Below are 18,941 nucleotides of genomic sequence, written 5' to 3'. Positions count from 1 at the left end.
GCTAATGAACGTGGACCTGTTAGAAGACAAGGTGACCTCCCCTCGGTTTCAACGCGATACTTAGGCGAAGCCCTTAAATAAGGTCTCTTCTGTGATTTCGCAGGGCCTGAAGTACTGAGAGTTGCCCCTGAGAATCCAAATGCCTGATGGCCCCTCCTTAGGAACAAGAGGAAGCCGAAAGAGCGGAAGGGGAACTCAACTCCTGAGCTCAACTTCTGCATTGAGGGCATCTCCTTTTTGTCGGCTTGCTTTTTTTTCTTTTTTCTTTTTTTTCATTGAAGTATAGTTGACATACTAGTTTCAGGTGCGCAAAACAGGGATGCGACATTTATGTCCCTTACTCAGCGGTCCCCCTGACGGTAGGTCTGGTCACCATCTGTCACCGCACAAACTTCTTAGAATATTGTTGGCTGTCTTCCCTACGCCGTGGTCTTTGCCGTCATGGCTTATTTATTTTATAACCGAAAGCTTGTACGGCTTAATCCCCTACACCTACTTTGCCCATTTGTCCCCTGCAACCATCAGCTTGTCCTCTGCGCCTGTGAATCGGTTTCTGTCTTGTTTTGTGTGTTCGTTTGTTTTTTTTCGAGTCCACATGAGTGAAATCACAGGGTATTTGTCTTTGGTCCGTCGGCGTTGTCACAGACGGCAACATTTCGTTCTGTTTTATGGCCGAGTCACATGATGCTGTATAAATATACCACATCTTCTTCATCACTTCATCTTCCCTACCGTGACCATTGTGAGTAATGCTGCAATAAACGTAGGGGTGCATGTATCTTTTTGAATTAGTGTCTCCATTTTCTTCAGGTGAATACCCCGAAGTGGAACTGCTGGACCATAGGGCAGTTCTATTTTTAATTTCTTGAGGAACCTCCATATTGTTTTCCAGAATTTACAGTCCCACCAACAGTGCAGGAGGGTTCCCTTCTCTCCACATCGTCACCAACACTTGATATTTCTGGTCCTTTTTTTTTTTTTTTTTTTTTTTTAAGATTTTGTCTTTAAGTAAGCGCTACACCCAATGTGGGGCTCAAACTTAGAACCCTGAGATCAAGAGTCGCATGCTCTACTGACTGAGCCAGCCAGGCACCCAGATATCTCTTGTCCTTTTGATACTAGCCATCCTGACAAGTATGAAGCAATAGATCTAACTGTGGTTTTGATTTGCATTCCCTGACGATGAGTGATGTTGAGCATCTTTTCATGTGTCTGTTGGCCATCTGGATGTCTTCTTTGGAAAAAATGTCTATTCGGGTCTAGAGGACCTCTTTTTTTTTTAATGTTAGAGTGTGTGTGTAAGTGGGGGAGAGGGACAGAGGGACAGACGGAGAGAATCCTAGTCAGGCTCCATGCTCAGCATGGAGTCCGTCCTGGGGCTCGAGCCCATGACCCTGAGAACATGACCTGAGCTGAAATCAAGAGTGGGACGTTCATCCGACTGAGCCACCCAGAGGACCTCTTAAAATGCAAATATTTCTGGGGTGCCTGGGTGGCTCAGTCGGTTAAGCATCCGATTCTGGATTTCGGCTCCGGTCATGATCTCAGGGTCACGATCTCACGGTCTTGAGGTGGAGCCCCACGTCAGGCTCCACACTAGGCATGGAGCCTGCTTAAAGACTTTTCTCTCTCTCTCTAAAAAAAAAAAAAAAAAAAAAAAAAAAAAGCAAATACGCTGAGTAGCCTCAATTCTCTATCAATGAACACCTAACCCGTAATTAACACCCCAGCAGAAAAGGGGAAGAAAGGCAGATTAGTAAGTTTCCCTCAAGAGGAAGAGCCTGTTTCATCCTTGCTTTATTAAGCTTTCACATACATGATTTTCCATGTCCCAGAAAGCCAGAGAAGAGAGGAGAGCCACACTTTACACAGCAGGAAACTAAGGCTCAGAGAGGTTCAAGAACTTACCCCAGGCCACAGGGATCGCTGAGTGGCCACCAACTAGAGCCTAGTTCTCCTGACTCCCCCTGCTGCCAGGCTGCATGAACATGATGATTCCACGGTTCGCTGATCCAAAGCACCGTCACTAGTAACAACTTCTCCCATTCAGCCTTCTCATAGTCCCTGACAAATTCAACCCCAACCACCCCTGACCTCTCCCCTCACTGAAAGAAGGTATAAAGATACAAAATAGTTTTGAACAGCTGATCTGATGCTTTGAAGAATCTGTCAGTTAGAAGGGGCTACAAGACGATAGGGCCCAAGAGAAAATTCCACTGGACAAGACTACTGTAAAGAATCTGAAAATTATCCAATCTTGTTAACAAAAATTCACTTATATCAGTTGACTACATCTGACTGGAAAGGCTGAAAGTTCCCCTCATTTTTCCTCAGGCATCGGGAAACCTAGCCAACCCTATCTGCCACTGATGTCTTAGTTTTTCACTTTCCATATGGCCAATTACTTTTGTGTCACATAGTTCTTACATACCTGCGTGCAGGTCATTAGCAAGACGGTAAATGTGAAAACTCCCTGAGAAACTGGAAGTGTTATATACATGCAGGCAGGAACACAGGAAGAAATGCTAACGCCACGATTTGTTGAGAGCCCAGTAGATAAAGATACCTAGTATTTCCTAACAGAGTATCTCACTGCATTTCATTATCAAATAGTGAGCCAACATTTTCAAATGTTCAAACGCTCGATTTTTTTCAACAGTCATTTTCCCGGGGAAAATTTAGACGCAACCCAAGACAAAATTCCCACTTCGAAGTGAGGTTAGAATTCAGTTTATTCTTGGCTCCGGTTCAAAGTGTTCACTTTGCCTCATCAATGCAATACCTTCCAGAAAACTTACCTTATCCTGTTTGTTGTCAAAATGACTAAAATACCGTAAGGTGCAATTCGGGCTGGCTCCCTCAGGAGGGTCCCATGTCCAGATGACCGTGCAGAGGTTTTCAACAGAAACGCTCAAATTTGTCACAGGCGGCTGAGTTTCTGTTCAAATGAAGCACAAGGAGTACATTTATCAGCACTGGCCAGGGTTTTTAGTGGGTCATTTGATCCATTCCTCCGAGTCCTAGAGGCCAAGAATAGGATGACTGAGAGAACAACAGCTCCCGGGTATCGAGCCAGGCACCGTTCTAAGTCCTCTCCACATACTAATGCACCGAATCCTCACGACCACCTTACGAGACAGGGACGAGGAGCCTCATCTTGAAGACGAAGTGACCGAGGTCAAGGACACTGAGTCACTTGCCCCATGTCCCCTAGCTCGTCAATGGCAGAGCTGGGATACAACCCAGGAAGTGTGGCTCCGGGGCCACGTTCTTAACTACTTGCTTTAGTGTAGACACAGGGAAGAGTGCAGCCTGAAATTTCTGTTTTCCTCCCGCAGGAATTCGGGGCTCCCTCTGCTCGGGATCCACAGCTCACTCAGTGCAGACACGTCAATCTCGGCAGCTCCGCGGGTGGGTCTCAGCAGCGTGTCTTTAATCGTGCTTGCTAACGTGACCCGGGAACTGTTTTTATAACTTTTCCAAAGAAGTACTGAGAAAGATTTAACAGTGCCTGTCATTCCTCTGAGGTCTGACACTAAACAGCTGGGACTGTAGCTCTGACTAATCTGAAGAGGGAAGAAGAGAGGGAAACTGAACCAGTGTCTTAAAATTGTGTTTCATTTGGAGAAAACCCACCACTGCCTCCACCAAATACTTAGTGACTCTATCGTTTTGGACCCAGCTCTATCACCAGGGAAAAGAGTTTTAAAGCTTCTGCCAAAAACAGGGAAAGACATAGAGTGGGGGAAAGGAAACACCATTTCAAACTTTGCCGAGAGCTTCTGAGACCAGGACTACCAAAATCACCCCCCGGGAACCGGATGACAGAACCTCTCTTCTACCTTCGCCACTTTTCTATAAATTGAAAATTATTCCAAAATAAAGTTCATTAAACTCATTAAAGAAAAAACAATCCCGGGGTGTGTGGATGGCTCAGTCAGTTAAGCGTCTAGCTTCAGCTCAGGTCATGATCTCCCGGTTCGTGGGTTCGAGCCCCGCATCGGGCTCCGCTCTGCACTGGTGGTGAAGAGTCTGCGTGGGATTCTCTCTCTCCCTCCCTCTCTTTCTCTCTCTCTCTCCCTGCCCCTTCCCCACTTGCACTCGCGTGCATTCTCTCTCTCACACACACAAAGTAAAATAAACCTTAAAAAATAATAAAACAAATAAATAAATAAATCCTCCCAAATTGCCCCAAGTTGCAAACTCAGTCCTTATTGATTGCTTACAGGATACCGTTGTCTTTAATTTACCAATCCACAGAGCTCTATTTTATACTCTATGCCAACACACTGGAGTGTGCTGGGCCTCTTACATAATCCGTAAATACTTCATGCCGTTACCTTCCTCTTCAACTGAACAAAAGATTCCTTTGGTCCCCAAACATCAGCCCCACAGGCACTACGTAGCTGGCATTTCCCCAAAGGCTCTGGACTCTGGATATTCATTCCCTTTCCCGACTCTTCTACCATCAGTGTTCCCCGCAAGGGTGACCAAAAGGCCCAAGTGTGGGGACGCGCAGCCCGCGGCAGGACCAGCGGAGGCAGAAAATTCCCACTGCACTGAGTTAAAACCCAGCTAGCGTCCGGAAGCATCGACGGCTCAGGCAACAGTGCTGGCGTCAGGATTCTAGGCAACTACCGGCGTGTACAGCGGCTTCATTTTGGCCTTTCTAACGCCACATCAGCACCCGTGAAGACAAATCATTTGTCAGCTCTAGAGCCTCTAATAAGAACTTCGTTCCTCCCGAAGACTACGATCTACTCTAGGCTTATCTGCCATATTCCGCACTTTCCAGAAACACCCGGCAGCAAACTTCCTGACGCTCTACCTTCCTACTCCCACGCAAACATTAAAGCCCCGATAATAAAAAATATTACCTATTTATGGTAATGTAATAAATCACACCTCAATTTTCAAGGCAATTTAAGACCTTTTAGAATCTATTTTTGGGGGTGCCTGGGTGGCTCAGTTGGTTAAGCGCCCGACTCTAGGTTTTGGCTCAGGTCATGATCTTGTGGTTTCGTGGGTTCGAGCCCCGCATCAGGCTCTGCACTGGCAGCACGGACCCTGCTGGGGATTCTCTGTCTCTCTCTCTCTCTCTGCCTCTACCCCACTCGTGCTGTCTCTCTCGAAATAAATCAATAAACTTTTTTAAAAAATCTGTTTTTTAACCTCAGTATTTTAATAGAACAATAGCTTGCACTATTTCCAATCTCTCAGATGGGTTTATTTTTCCCCCCATCTGTTAAGTGTCCTTTAGTCAAATCTTCTAATTGGTTTGCATTTTAGGCTACTTGTGGCTATCTGCCATCCCTTTTTTTTTCTCCCTAATGGGTCCTTCCATTTCTCTTGAGGTTTTTCCACTTCCTATACTTTAAAAATACACACACACACACACACACACACACACACACAGTCATCCTGAAACTTAAAATACAATCTCCAAACATTTAAATATATATGGATACATGTGTATGTAGGTATAACACACGGAGATATGTACATAAATAACTGGTGACTGTGCTTCTCGTACAGATCTCTAATAGCTCCTCATATGTAAGACATGATATAATTTCAGTACAGCGTAGGATTATGAGCATGGACTCTGGAGCCAGACTGCCTGAGTTCCCATCCCAGCTCTGTTACAGACTGGCTGGCAAGTTCCTTAACCTCTCTGTGCTCCAGGTTTCTTACCTATAGCATGAGGATGATCAAGAATGACCTATCACAAAAGGGCGATTTTGAGGATGAAATGAGTTAATACAGATAAAATGCTCAGAACGGAGCCTGGCACAGGGCAAGTGCTATATAAACGTTAGCAATCTACTTGCTCTCTTTTTGAAGAAACAAAACAGTTCTAAACAGGTGCTTTGGGGGGGCGCCTGGGTGGCTCAGTTGGTTAAGTGTCCGACTCTTGATTTCAGCTCAGGTCATGATCCCGGGGTCGTGGGATCGAGCCTCGTGGGCTCCGCAATGAGCGTGGAGCCTGCTTAAGATTCATTCTCCTTTCCTGTGGCCCTCTCCCCCCCACTCATGCTCTCTCTCTCTCTCTCTAAAATAAATAAAATAAAATAGCTGCTGTGGGGGGCGCCTGGATGGCTCACTCGGTTAAGCATCTCACTTCAGCTCAGGTCACGATCTCGTGGTTCATGAGTTGGAGCCCCGCGTCAGGCTCTGTGCTGACAGCTCAGAGCCTGGAGCCTGCTTCAGATGCCGTGTCTCCCTCTCTCTCTCTCTGCCCCTCCCCTGCTCACACTCTGTCTCTCTCTTTCAAAAATGATTAAACTTAAAAAAAAAAATAGTTGCTTTGGCTGTCTGTGAAAGGGATACGTGCCCACCGCCTGTAAGACAGAATGGGCATTTAATTCCAACCGTTCCTCAGAGGTTGATCACTGGCTTCAGAAAGGGGAATGGGAAGGTGGGACTCAAGTAGCTACCCCCAACTAAACTTCAACCCTCAAGAGAGTCTGTACGGTCACCTCGCACAAGATTCCATTCTACTTAGAAACTGAGACGGTCAATGCTCTAATAGGGCATGTTGCTTAGATAATAGTTTTTGCTCTCTCCTATTCAATCACAGGAGATGGCAGAGGCCTGCATATTTCGGGAAAAGTTAAGGAAATCACAACAGTCATATATGAGTCACCGCCTCCTTCCCTTACATCTACTCAGTCATCAACGTCTGTCCATTTTCTCTTGCAACATCTCTTTTAATCATCCCAATCATACCAACGTGCTCTTCTGGGCCTGCGAGACAGGCTGACACCAGTAAGTCATGGCCCTGGACAGGAGGCATTCACCACGCATCTTTCTTTCTTTCTTTTTGTTTAAATCTTATTTCTTTATTTTGAGAGAGAGAGACAGAGACAGAGAGCGCATGAGCAGGGGAGGAGCAGAGAGAAGGAGAGAGCAAATCCCGAGCAGGCTTCGTGCTGTCAGCACAGAGCCTGACACGGGGCTCGAACTGGGAAACCGTGAGATCATGACCTGAGCCGAAATCAAGAGTCAGACGCTTCACCGACTGAACCACACGGGCGCCCCCACAACACATCTTTCTAGTGGACAACTTCAACCCTAGAGTTCTGCACAGCTTTACGCTCCAGTGAGTCCTGTCACCCGGTCAAGTCTCCCTGCTTGCTTCTCCTCTGGTGTCATTTCCCTCACGCTGTGCCCCACTCCAGGCCTTCATGGGCAAATGAAACTCTTCTGCCTGGACTGACTTTGCCAACACACCCTCCTGCCAAGCCGGGCTGCTTGCTGCCCACAAGGGAGCACCGTCTCACCCTCATTTCTGGGTCTCTACTCTGGCTATTCTGCCCTGACTGGGAAGAACTTCTCTACCTACTCAAATTCCACCCATCCTGAAGGTCTAGCTCAAGTTTTACCTCTTCCCCACAACTACCAGTCCTCACAGCTTCCCCTCTTCTGAACGCCTACAGTGCTTATTATTTGGACCACACGGTCTGGCAATTAGAAAGCGAGTCTCCAATATACGACCAATCACTTCAAAACAAATGACCTGTCCATCTGTTCATGGGTCCCAACCAATCCTACCTGCTACTCTGGGAGGTGGCCAGCTCCTCTCCCAGCCAAGGACTCCCCCTCCCTTCTACAGAGGGAGGCACTGACAACAGGGGTCAGGGCATGACCTCTGGAGTCAGGCTGCCCTGATTGGACGCCTAGCTCCACTCTACCACCCACAAGGCTTGGAGCAAGACTCTCAGCCTCACTGTGCCCAGCTACCTTATATCCAAAATGGGACTAACGGCAGCACCTATAGAATAGGTTTTGTGTAAAGATTAAATGAAACAACACAAATGGAAGACTCAGAACGCTGCCTGGCATAAAGAATATTAAACACTATATAAATGCTAGTTGTTGTTATTAAGACATGCCACCATGTGGACTATCAGACTAAGCAGACTAAATTAAGCTTGTAACCTAATCATTTTATGAACACAGAAGATTAGAGCTGGAAGAGCCCTTAGAACTTACAGGCGAGGCACCTGGGTGGCTCAGTTGGTTGAGCGTCCAACTCTTTTAAAAAAAATTTTTTTTAATGTTTATTTATTCTTGAGAGAGACAGAGACAGAGTGTGAGCAGGGGTGGGACAGAGAGAGAGGGAGACACAGAATCCAATGCAGGCTCCAGGCTCTGAGCTGCCAGCACAGAGCCCGACGCGGGGCTCGAACCTATGAACCATGAGATCATGGCCTGAGCCGAAGTCAGATGCTTAACTGACTGAGCCACCCAGGCACCCTGAGCGTCTGACTCTTGATACTGGCCCAGGCTGCGATCTCATGGTTCGTGCGATTGAGCCCTGTGTCGAGCTCTGGGTTAACAGCACGGAGCCTGCTTGGGATTCTCTTTCTTTCTCTTTCTCTCTCTCTCTCTCTCTCTCTCTCTCTCTCCCCCCCCTCCCCCGCACTCTCTGTCTCACTCTCAAAATAAATAAACAATTAAATAAAAAAAAAGAACTTACAGATGAGAAAACTGCCACACAAGAAAAGGGAAATGATGAACCCAGAGTCCCACAGCTGGGAGATGTCAGACCACTAAAACTCAAGTCCCCTGCTTCTTTTTTTCTTCACCGTATCTCATTGAAATTTTATCAATATTTCTTTTTTTTTTTTTTTAAGTCATCTCTATACCCAGCATGGGGCTTGAACTCACAACCCTGAGATCAAGAGTCACATGCTCCACTGATGGAGCCCAGCCAGAGGCCCCGCAATTTTATCAATATTTCTAATGGGAAAAAAGTTTCTGTATTCTAAGTAACCAAAGTTACCAAAGAACTGCTGAGACAAAACTGATTAAGTTGGGGGTTGCCGGTATTGCCTACAAGGCCAGCTGTTGTTTCAGGTGCGTGTGGGAGGCCGCAGGAGGCAGGGTGTTGGAGCAGGACCATGAACATCAGGAGACTAAGGAGACAGGTGTCCCTAAATAAGTCCCTTGTCTTCTCTGGATTTCATTTCCCCACAGGATATGGGAATCCGATGTTCCCAACTGAACTACACTCCACGGTTGTCCGCTAACCTACAGAGCTCGGCTCAGTGCTAAACAAGGCAGACGCTTGAATAATTATTAACCGAAAACTTCCAACCTGCCTCCGGCCTCCACTTTAAATGCCACCTTTTCAAGTAAGGCCTTCCCACTTCACCCTGTTTATAATGGCAAACCCCTTCTCCGCTTCGTTTTTCTTCACTGTACTCAGCGCCTTCCCACACACCTGATATGTTACTTTTCCCTCCTCTCTGACTCTGCCAAGAGCCTAGAAGCTGTACAGGGCAGGGGCTGGCTCGGTCTATTTCGCTCACCGCTGCATCCGCAGCCCCGAGAACCCTGGCACGGAGCTGAGTGCATACGTTTTGTTGACTGAATCAATAAGGGGCATCAAGATTTCCTAATCAACGTTTCAACTTGGGTGTCAAAGCACAACACACTGATGGAAATGCAATCAGCAAATTGTGGGTGTTTGTGTCAATATGGTAATAAGACCTCTCCGATGTGGAGCTACTGTGGTCACCCAACGCGCCCAGAAGGCCGCTCAAGCCAGGAGCTGTCCGTGAAAAAGTCATCAGCCCCCAACTTTTCACAGTGTAACTCCGCCGGGCCGATTAACGAAAAGTTGCCACACGGGGTGAGGGCGACGTGCGACCCCTCTGTAGTATCTCTGCAACTCGTCTGTAAGCCGACAATCGTTTCCAAACGTAAAGGTTAGTAAAGAAAACAAAAAGGCATCCACCCGGATGCTGCTCCCGGTTTCCCAACGGATTTCTTGAACGCCGGAGGAGGCGGGGGCCCTCGCGTCTTTTTTCTACGAGGACCGGGGTCTCCAGGAGTTCCCTTCAACTCCCACCGCTTCACTCACAAGGAGCCCCGGCGCGACCCCGGCTCGCCCCGGCCTCGGCCGCCGTCCGCGCGGCTTCCTGGCCCCTCATCCCCTCCCGGACGACCTCGCGGGTCCTGACCCGCCGCCCTCCGACGCCGCGGGCATGTTTCCGTCCGGCGCCCGGGCGCCGGGCTCTTCCCGACGGCGCGAGGGAAGTAAGGCGGCGAGTCGTCGTCCTGCCCCGCCGCCGCCACCGCCACCGCCTGCGACCCGGGAACGCCCCGTCGCTCCCGGGTCCCCAACCTCAAACCGGGCGCCGGAGGCTGCGGTCGCCGGGCGTCGTGAGGACCGCCCCCCCACCACCCCCCGGCGCCTTCCCTCGCCGCAGCCCTCGACCCCTGTCCGCCGCGACCCCAGCCGCCCCCTCGGCCGCCGCCCCGGGCCCGCGGCCGCACTCACCGGTGGGCGCGGCGACCCCGCCGCCGCCGGCGCAGAGCAGCAGCGCCCACAGCCCGCAGAGCCGCGCCGGCCGCTCCATGCAGCCCCTCTCCTCGGAGCCCGGCCGGGCTGCGGGCTCGGGCAGTCTCCGCCTCCTTCGCTCCCTCTCCCACTTCCCGGCTCCGCCGCCCTGGAGGCTGGGGGCCGGCGCAGACCGGAAAGGCCGCCCCGCCCACCCGCCGCAGGTAACCCGAGCCGCGAGCCGCGGGCGCGGGCGGAGGGGGCGGGGCGCCGGGGCCCCCGCGCCTCCCGCGCCTCCCGCGCCTCGCGCCTCGCGCCGCACCTGGCCCCGCCGCCGCCCCGCGTCCCCCCTCCTTCCCCCCCCGGAGCCCCGGCTCGGCTCGGGCCGCGCTGAACTTCCTCGACCGCGTCGCGGCCCGGCCCGGGCGCCCGCCGGTCCCGCCCTCCCCCCTCCGCGCGCGGGAGGCAGCCCCGGCCGGCGTCGCCGCTCCGTGCGGACCTGCGGGGCCTGGGTCGTGGCGGGGCCGGGACGAGGGCCACCTACGGGAAGCAGCTTCGGCCCGGGAGTCGGGAGGCGCGGCTGCCAATCGTCGGCCTCTGAGCCCTAGTTTCCTAAACTCTGACTCCAGGCTTAGTAATCCCAACCCCACCTCCCACGGTGGACTGGGCTCCAAGTGCACAGCGGGGACTTCGCAGGGGCGTGCTTGGTGAATAGGCCGAAAGGTGTATTGGGAAGCTGGTAACACATAACGTGGCGTCGGGGTTGGGGGAGAGCAAAAGTTTTCATGTGAAGGACAGTGCCATACTATGTACAGTTCTTGCATTTTAAAAGCGCACATGCAACTTTCTACATAATTCTTTTTTACCGGTTTAGGCCAAAGGACACACACTGAATACAGAAAGTGGGTGACTATGAAGGTCAATGAGGCTGGGGATGGAGGAAAATGGGAACTCTTGTTACTTTCCTATTGCTGCTGTAACAAATTACCATAAATTTAGTGACTTAGCACAGTTTTATTAGCGTTCTGGAAGTCAGAAGTCTCACCGGGCCAAACTCAAGGCGTGAGCAGAGCTGTGTTCCTTCTGGGGGTTCCGAGAGAGATTCCGGTTTAAAATTTTTTTTTAATGTTTATTTATTTTTGAGAGAGAGAGAGAAAGACCCCGACAAAGCCGAGCGGGGGAAGGGCAGAGAGAGAGGGAGACACAGAATCCCATACAGGCTCCAGGCTCTGAGCTGTCAGCACAGAGCTGGATGCGGGCTCGAAGGCACAAATGGAGAGATCACGACTGAGCCACCCGGGCACCCTGAGAGATTCTGTTTTTAGCTTCTAGAGACTTCCCAGTTTCCTTGGTTTGTTGCTGCACCACTCAGGCCACTGCTTTCCTTGTCTCCTCTCCTCTGATTCTGACCCTCCTGCCTCGTTTTTTCATTTATAAAAACCCTTGTGATTAGATTGGACCTACCAGATCATCCCTGATAATCTCCCCGTCTGAAAATCCTTTATTGAATCACATCTACAAAGTCACTTTTGCCTTATAAGGTAACATAGTCACAGTTGCCTGGGACTGGGGCATGGTCATCTTTGGGGAGGGGCATTGTTCTCTCACCACCACCCTCCAAAAGGGTCACACCTGGATGGATGATGAGACCTACTAACCTAGGTGTATATTCTGGTTGAATTAAGCCAAGGTTGAATTAAGCCAATGTATGCACCTGAGATCTGTTGCAAGAAATACATAGCAATAACAATGCTGATAACACACCTAGTCTAGACCCTACCCAAAAGGCATGGGGATATTTTAACGTATCTGAAACAAAGGCCTTACTCTTAGATTTGTGGCCCTCGAGTTCCATAAACATTCACTGGCCTTTCAGGCCCTGTGGTAGCCACTAATTAAAAACAGGCCCTGCCAACGAAGAGCTGCAACCGGTGTCGGGGGGGGGGGGGGGCTATCGTAAAGGCAAAAGCAAGGAACTGTGGGACACAAAGAAGGGGTCGCCCTCTGGGAGAGAAGAGACAAAGGAGGCTTCCAGAAGGCAGGCCTGCCTGCACAGAATCTTGCAATACTAAGTCTTGCGCTCAAGGTTCAGAATAAGTCCTTGTGTGCGTATGTTATCGAACGACATAATGTTTAGGAAAACACTCTGTAAACTATCGAAGCTGGTAGAACTGAGAGATATTACCGTTGTTTCTAAATCCCCCTGCAAATAGGACAGCCACTCTCTAACCTAAGACCCCCCCTCATCACCACACACATACACTTGTTGACATTTGCTATAAACATTATACAATAAGTTTATAATAACATTTCCAAAGTGATTATGTCATCTGCCTTTTAAGAAGTCTCCACTTGGAACTGGAACCCTTGGACACTGGCTTCGTGCCACCGTGGGCACTGTCTGGCATAGTTTGAGTGAGTGCTTAATGAAATGAGCAGTAATGGCAGCAAATGATTAGAAAAATAAGGGTCACAATTTGTCATTAGCCTCCAGAAACGTCCCTGTGACTTAAACATTGTGAGGCAAGAGACAAAGAAAGGGCAGTGGTGTGGCCATAATGGTACCGGCCTGCTGACCACAAATACGAGTGTTCTAGCCAATTCTACTTCCTCTCTACCCTAAACTTGAAGCAATGTTTTTTTTTTTTAAATGGTTTTGGGGGCGCCTGGGTGACTCAGTCGGTTAAGCATCCGCCTCTTGGTTTCAGCTCAGGTTATGGTCTCACGGTTTGTGGGTTCGAGCCCCGCATCAGGTTCTGTGCTCACAGTGCGGGGCCTGCTTGGGATTCTCTGCCTCCCTCTCTCTCTTTCAAAATAAATAAACATTAAAAAACATTTAAAAAAATGTTTTGGGGCGCCTGGGTGGCTCAGTCAGTTGAGCCTCTGACTTCAGCTCAGGTCATGACCTCACGGTTCATGGGTTCGAGCCCCTTGTCAGGCTCGGTGCTGACAGCTGAGAGCCTGCAGCCTGCTTCAGATTCTGTGTCTCCCTCTTCTCTGCCCCTCCCCCACTCACGCTCTGTCTCTCAAAAATAAACTTAAAAAATTTTTTTTAATGTTTTGAAGGGGGTGGTGAGGCTTAGGAATGTTGTTTCTTCAACATCAATGTTTTATTTGTAATTTCTGTGTACTTTTGCTCAAAAAGCATCTTAGACTGAATTAGGCCACTGCTCTGCTCTGCAGGAGGATGAGGACAAGATGAGGACTTTTCAGGAACTGCCACAAACAGCTCTTATTTGGGCTTTGTGTAATCAAAGTCATAATGAGTCAACATCACGTTTAGCTCTAGTCCGTAATTCTTTGAGCCCTGATGATTCGGCTAATCACCTTTCTTTTCGCCTTGGCCTGACGTGACTGGAGTTCTGGGCTGATCTATGTACCTCGGCCTCTCCAGCTGGCTTTTGGGGTCTTTGCCCTTTTCCCTAAGGCTTTCCCCTTTTTTTGTAAGCGGAGTCAGAAAAGGGCACAGGCCAGGAAATATCTGGGGGGAAAGAATGATGTTCCTCTTGCCACGGTCAGGTCTCCTTCCAGCCCGTTAGAAACGGCCTCCTGAGTTTCTAAAGGACACAAACACCAGCATACATACCAAGGGCTTAGCTATGAATTCTGGCCCCTTAGGTAAAAATCTCACAAAAGGTCTTCCACCTTCTATCAGGCGAAACCCGAACAGATGCTCACAGCCACTGCAGGGCAAAGAAAAAAAGGAAATAGCAAATAGGGAACTTCCCTTCTTCTGACATTAGTGCGCAGGTTCCCAATCAAGGTTGGTTTTTCCTCCCCAGGGGACGATTGGCAATGTCTGGAGATATTTTTGGTGGTCACGCCTTGGGCTGGGGGGAGGGGGGGAAGGGGGGGCGTGCTATGGGCGTCTAGTGGGTAGAGGTGAGGGATGCTGCTGAACATCCCTGCCATGCAGGGGACCATCCGCCCCCCCCCCCACCAAAAAAAAAAAAAAAAAAAGAATTATCCAGTTCGAAATGACAATAGTACCAAAGTCGAGAAATCCTGAGCTAGCAGACTCTTTGTTTCTTTTGTTCTTGGCTCCTTTCCACCCATTGTCCTCATGCCCACCACCAATTAGTGAGAGATTAATGCTAAAAGTACTTGTCCTTGATACCTCCCTTTCCTGTATCTAGTGCTTGTGGTTTTCCCGCCCTGCCTCCAGCCGTGCTGTCGCTGATCTCACAAAACATCTCTCGGGTCTATTCTCCTCCTTCCTCCCCTCCACTGTTCTCATCAGGTCCTTATTGCCTCTCCCTTGTGCTATTGCAAGGGTCTGCAAATCTCCCCTCTGCGAGCCAGATCTTCCCAGTGTGCGAATCTGATCATTTCACCCCAGAGAACGTAAAGATGAAAGTGACATGGTCAGTGTCGTGCTCTCAACGTCTGGGTTTCATCGACTTGAAGGTTCTTGCTCTTCGGCAAGTCGTTTCCTTTTTAAATTTTTGTTTTGAGAGAGAGAGAGATGGCAAAAGTGAGCGAGGGACAGAGAGAGAATCCCACGAGGGGCAGACGGGGGTGGGAGGCGGAGTGGGGGTAGGGAAGCAGGGCTCACCCAGGCCTCGTATTTTACCAGAAGCAGGGCTCGAGCTCACCCAAAGCGAGGATCGAGCTCCCGAACGGTGAGATCGTGACCTGAGCCGAATCAGACACTTAATGACCCAGCCACCCAGGCGCCCAGTAAGTGTTTTTCTTCTACAGGTTTGGTGAAGCTCACCCAAGAGAGTGCTTGTTTGCACAAGGGGCCTGTGACAGGATCCTTTGGGTTTTAGCCTGAGGCAGAGAGGTGTGGTGCTGGGACGTCTGCCTGGGTCAAAGTCCCGAAGCCCATCCACGTCCAGGTCTCCAAACTTTCCAGTGGCTATTAAACGGACTCTCGGATTCAACAAGGCACCCATCTGCTCAGAACCGTCCACCGACCTCCAAGGCCCTTCCCTATCCCCCCTTTCTAACCTCATCTTCCACTGTTCAACCCAATGCAAGCTTCTCTGGCCACACTTACCTCTCAGCTATTCCTCACACGAGCCAAGTGCACTCCTGCCTCAGGGCCTTTGCCCTGTCTATTTCCTCTGCTGTTTGCTCCAGCCTCCCCGGATAGCCACAGTCTTACTCCATCGGGCTCCTCCACCAAACCCCATTTAGATGGCTCCCTGAGGCCTGCTCCGGCCACCGCGTGGAAAATTGCAAGCCCCACCGACACTCACTTCTAGCCCCCTTTCTGGGTCATTCCGCCCCGTTACACCGGAATGTAAGCTTCGTGTTTTCTGATTTGTTCCCAGCTGTATCCCCAGCACTGAGAACTATACCTGACACGTAGTTCATCCACAATAAAGATGGGAATAAATATACAAATGAAGAAATCACACTGTGCCAAGTGCTCTCAGGGATCCCAACCAACCAACCAACCAACCAACAAAACGCAACCATTCTTGCCCTTGACCTTGGGAGATTCCCAGTCTCAGGTGCGGACAGGTATAGAAGACAATTAAGGAAAATGCAACAAACAAATGTAAATGGCAAACATGTTCGTTTGTGAAACGGGTCTCAGAGAAAGGCAAGACAGGCCAGTGTGGCGGGAACTGCTTTTGAAGACTTCTTGGACTAGATGGGAATTGAACTAGGCCTTGAAGGATGACCAGAACTTGAGAGAGACAAACAGGAAGACAGAGAGACAGAAAGAGAAATGAGTGAACAGCATTTTATGGCTGGATCTTATACGCAATAAGGAGCCACGGAAGACTTTTACGAGCAAGGTGGTGACATTGCGAAGGTGATATTCGGGAGGGGTGCCTGGGCGGCTCAGTCGGTTAAGCGTCCACCTTCGGCTCAGGTCGGGATCTTGTGGTTGGTGGGCTGGAGCCCCGCGTCGGGCTCTGTGCTGACAGCTCGGAGCCTGGAGCCTGCTTCGGATTCTGGGTCTCCCTCTCTCTCTGCCCCTCCCCCACTTGTCCTCTCTCTCCCTCTCTCATATATAAATAAACATTAAACAATTCTTTTAAGTTAAAAAATATCTTTAAAAAGTGATACTTGGGAGATCTGGTTTTCTTGAATTATGAAAACTTCTCTAATTCTTGCCTGGAGGCAAGAAGGCTGGAGAAAGACTGAGGGGTTGGCACTCCGGGACAGGGCCGGCCGCCAGGCCAACTTCGGGCTCCTCCACCAAACCCCAGGGGCCGTGAGGTTGGTTCTTCCCTGGGCCCCACTCCTCTGTGAAAGAGCATGCCCTTGGGGTCTGGCACCCCTGTTCTTTCTTGCACCCCTTCAAAGCGTGCGATATCCCCTCCAGTCACTCCCTTCAGGCTGCAAAGCTCTTCCTGTCTGGCATCGGCCCTGTTCTGCTTTCCGACGTTTCGGTGTCCGAAAGAGGAAGAAGAGCCTCCATGCGTCAGCATCCAGGGCCCCACCTCTGGCTCTGGGTTTGGGGTGTTTGCACTGCTGCCACTACCCCAGCATCTCAGCCAGGACCCCCCACGACCTTTCACTGCACCCTCTCCCCCAACCTTGCGCCTAACCCAACTTAGGCCCTGCCCCCTACCCTGGCCCAGCCACGATCTGTCTAATCTTTGCACACTGTCGAGGGCAGCCTTTATTTTTTAATTTTTAAAGCATTTGTTAAGTGTATTTATTTCTATTGAGAGAGAGAGAGAGAGGGAGAGGGAGAGTTGGGGAGGAGTAGGGAGGGAATCCCAAGCAGACCCCGCGATGCCAACACAGAGCCCGATGCAGGGCTCAAACTCACGAACCATGAGACAGTGACCTGAGCCAAAAGCAGCAGTCAGACGCTTAACCGACTGAGCCACCCAGGCGCCCCAAGGGGCAACCCTTTTAAAAAAAAAAACAAAACTTTTTTTTTACGTTTATTTATTTTTGATAGAGAGAGACAGAGCACAAGTGGGGGAGGGGCAGAGAGAGAAGGAGACACAGAATCCGAAGCAGGCTCCAGGTTCCAGGCTCTGAGCTGTCAGCACAGAGCCTGACACGGGGCTCGAACTCACAAACCGCGAGATCATGACCCGAGCCAAAGTCGGACGCTTAACCGACTGAGCCACCCAGACGCCCCTAGGGGGCAGCCCTTTAATTGCGTCACCACTTAGCTATCCTTAGTGTCTGTCTCTCCCATCTCAGCCTCAAGACTCCTCGGTTTAAAGATTCAAATGCTTCATTTGCATGTTAGTTCTCTGCACCTTCTTGCCCTGGAAAGTCTCCATTGTTCATTTGCCTGAAGCATGTGGGATAAACAATATTTACATCTGAACCTAGAAACCTCCAGTCCCTCTGGCCTCTTAGCCACCCCCTCGTTCACAAAGCGCCTGGGTGGCTCAGTTGGTGGAGCATCTGACTTCAGCTCAGGTCATGATCTCGCGGGTTCCTGAGTTTGAGGCCCGCATCGGGCTCTGTGCTGACAGCCTGGAGCCTGGTAGGATTCTGTGTCCCCCTCTCTCTGCCTCTCGGAGGAGGCCATTCGCATAGCTGTGACGCAGTGCAGAGGAATCAACGCTCAGAAGTCAGTTTGCCTTTCTACCTGTCATTTCCCTAAAGAAGCAAGGAATTGAGGCCTCAGGGTTCACTTGGAAAACACTGGGCTTGGCAGGGGCAGGGGGAGTGGGAACAGCAAAACTCCTCCTTAGTCCCCAACTGGCCGATCTCTCCCACATCCCTTCACCTGGATCGCCTTTTCCGATTGTGCCGTTTGGAACCAGACCCCTGCGTGGCTGCAGCCCTCCCTACTTGGTGGCACCCCCAGGGCTGAGCCGGCGCGTGTGCACTGCGGGGGCCGTGTGCACTCTGTGCTAAGAACCAAAGCCCAGCCTCGCCGCCACTTCTCAGCCACAGAAGCGAAGGCCAGTCTTTTAAACTTCTCTGCGGCCTCAGTTTCCAGGACGGTACCAATCCTTGCAAATTTGACGAGGTTTGCTTTGTGACCCAGTGTATCCTTTACTTCCGTAAATGTCCACGTTTGAGGATGAGCGTTTGAGGAAAATGTATACGGTTGACTCTTGAACAATGTGGGGCTTAGGGGCGCCATCCCCGGGGGAGGTTGAAAAATCTGCAGATAAGTTTTGACTCCTCCCCCCACACTTAGCCTACTCCCCGCAAATAGCCTACTGTTGATATGACGCCTTCCCAATAACATCAGCAATCAATTAGCACACATTTTGTATGTTTTATGTATTATATACTGTCTTCTTACAATAAAGGAAGCTAGAGAAAAGAAAATCTTTGTAGGAAAATCATAAGGAAGAGAAAATACGTTCACAGCACTCTGCCGTATTAATTGAAAAAATCCGCGCACAAATGGACCCGCGCGGCTCAAACCTGTGCTGTTCCAGCAGCAACTGTATTCTCAAATTATTAGTGTTCTACCTGTGCCCGTTAAGTCAAATTTTTTTTTGCCCGTGGGACCTATCAGTTGCTGAGAGACCAGTTAAAATCTCCCATTACGATACCACGATGGCAGATTTCTCAAATTCTCTGTAGACAGTAGTTCTAATACATTTACGCTTCTTTCTACCACCTGATTTCGTGCCGTTTGTCCCGCTTTTTTCTGTTTCTTTTTGTCCTTTCCTCTCTTGACTTCTTTCCAATGTTGTGGGGCCCTTGGGGGTCTGTTTCTCATTACAAGAGCCTGTTGTACCTTCGGGGTTTAGTT

General features: G+C 50.0%; 1 protein-coding gene across 1 annotated transcript in view; it reads right to left on the bottom strand.

Annotated features, from left to right (window-relative positions):
* IL13RA1 (interleukin 13 receptor subunit alpha 1) overlaps window positions 1–10,550 on the bottom strand; it is a 59,356-nt gene extending 48,806 nt beyond the window's left edge. The window contains exons 1-2 of the mRNA XM_045470978.1: window positions 10,292–10,550; window positions 2,799–2,938 (exon numbers count right to left, since the gene is read on the bottom strand). Of these exons, the coding sequence (XP_045326934.1) occupies window positions 2,799–2,938; window positions 10,292–10,370 (219 nt within the window). The 5' untranslated portion in view covers window positions 10,371–10,550. The remainder of the gene's footprint in view (window positions 1–2,798; window positions 2,939–10,291) is intronic.
* Between the last annotated feature and the right edge of the window lie 8,391 nt (window positions 10,551–18,941).

This window comes from Leopardus geoffroyi, chromosome X (assembly GCF_018350155.1).
Source record: "Leopardus geoffroyi isolate Oge1 chromosome X, O.geoffroyi_Oge1_pat1.0, whole genome shotgun sequence".
Classification (NCBI taxonomy): domain Eukaryota; kingdom Metazoa; phylum Chordata; class Mammalia; order Carnivora; family Felidae; genus Leopardus; species Leopardus geoffroyi.
Note: the sequence above shows the minus strand (reverse complement) of the source record. Positions and strands in the feature narration are given on the sequence as shown.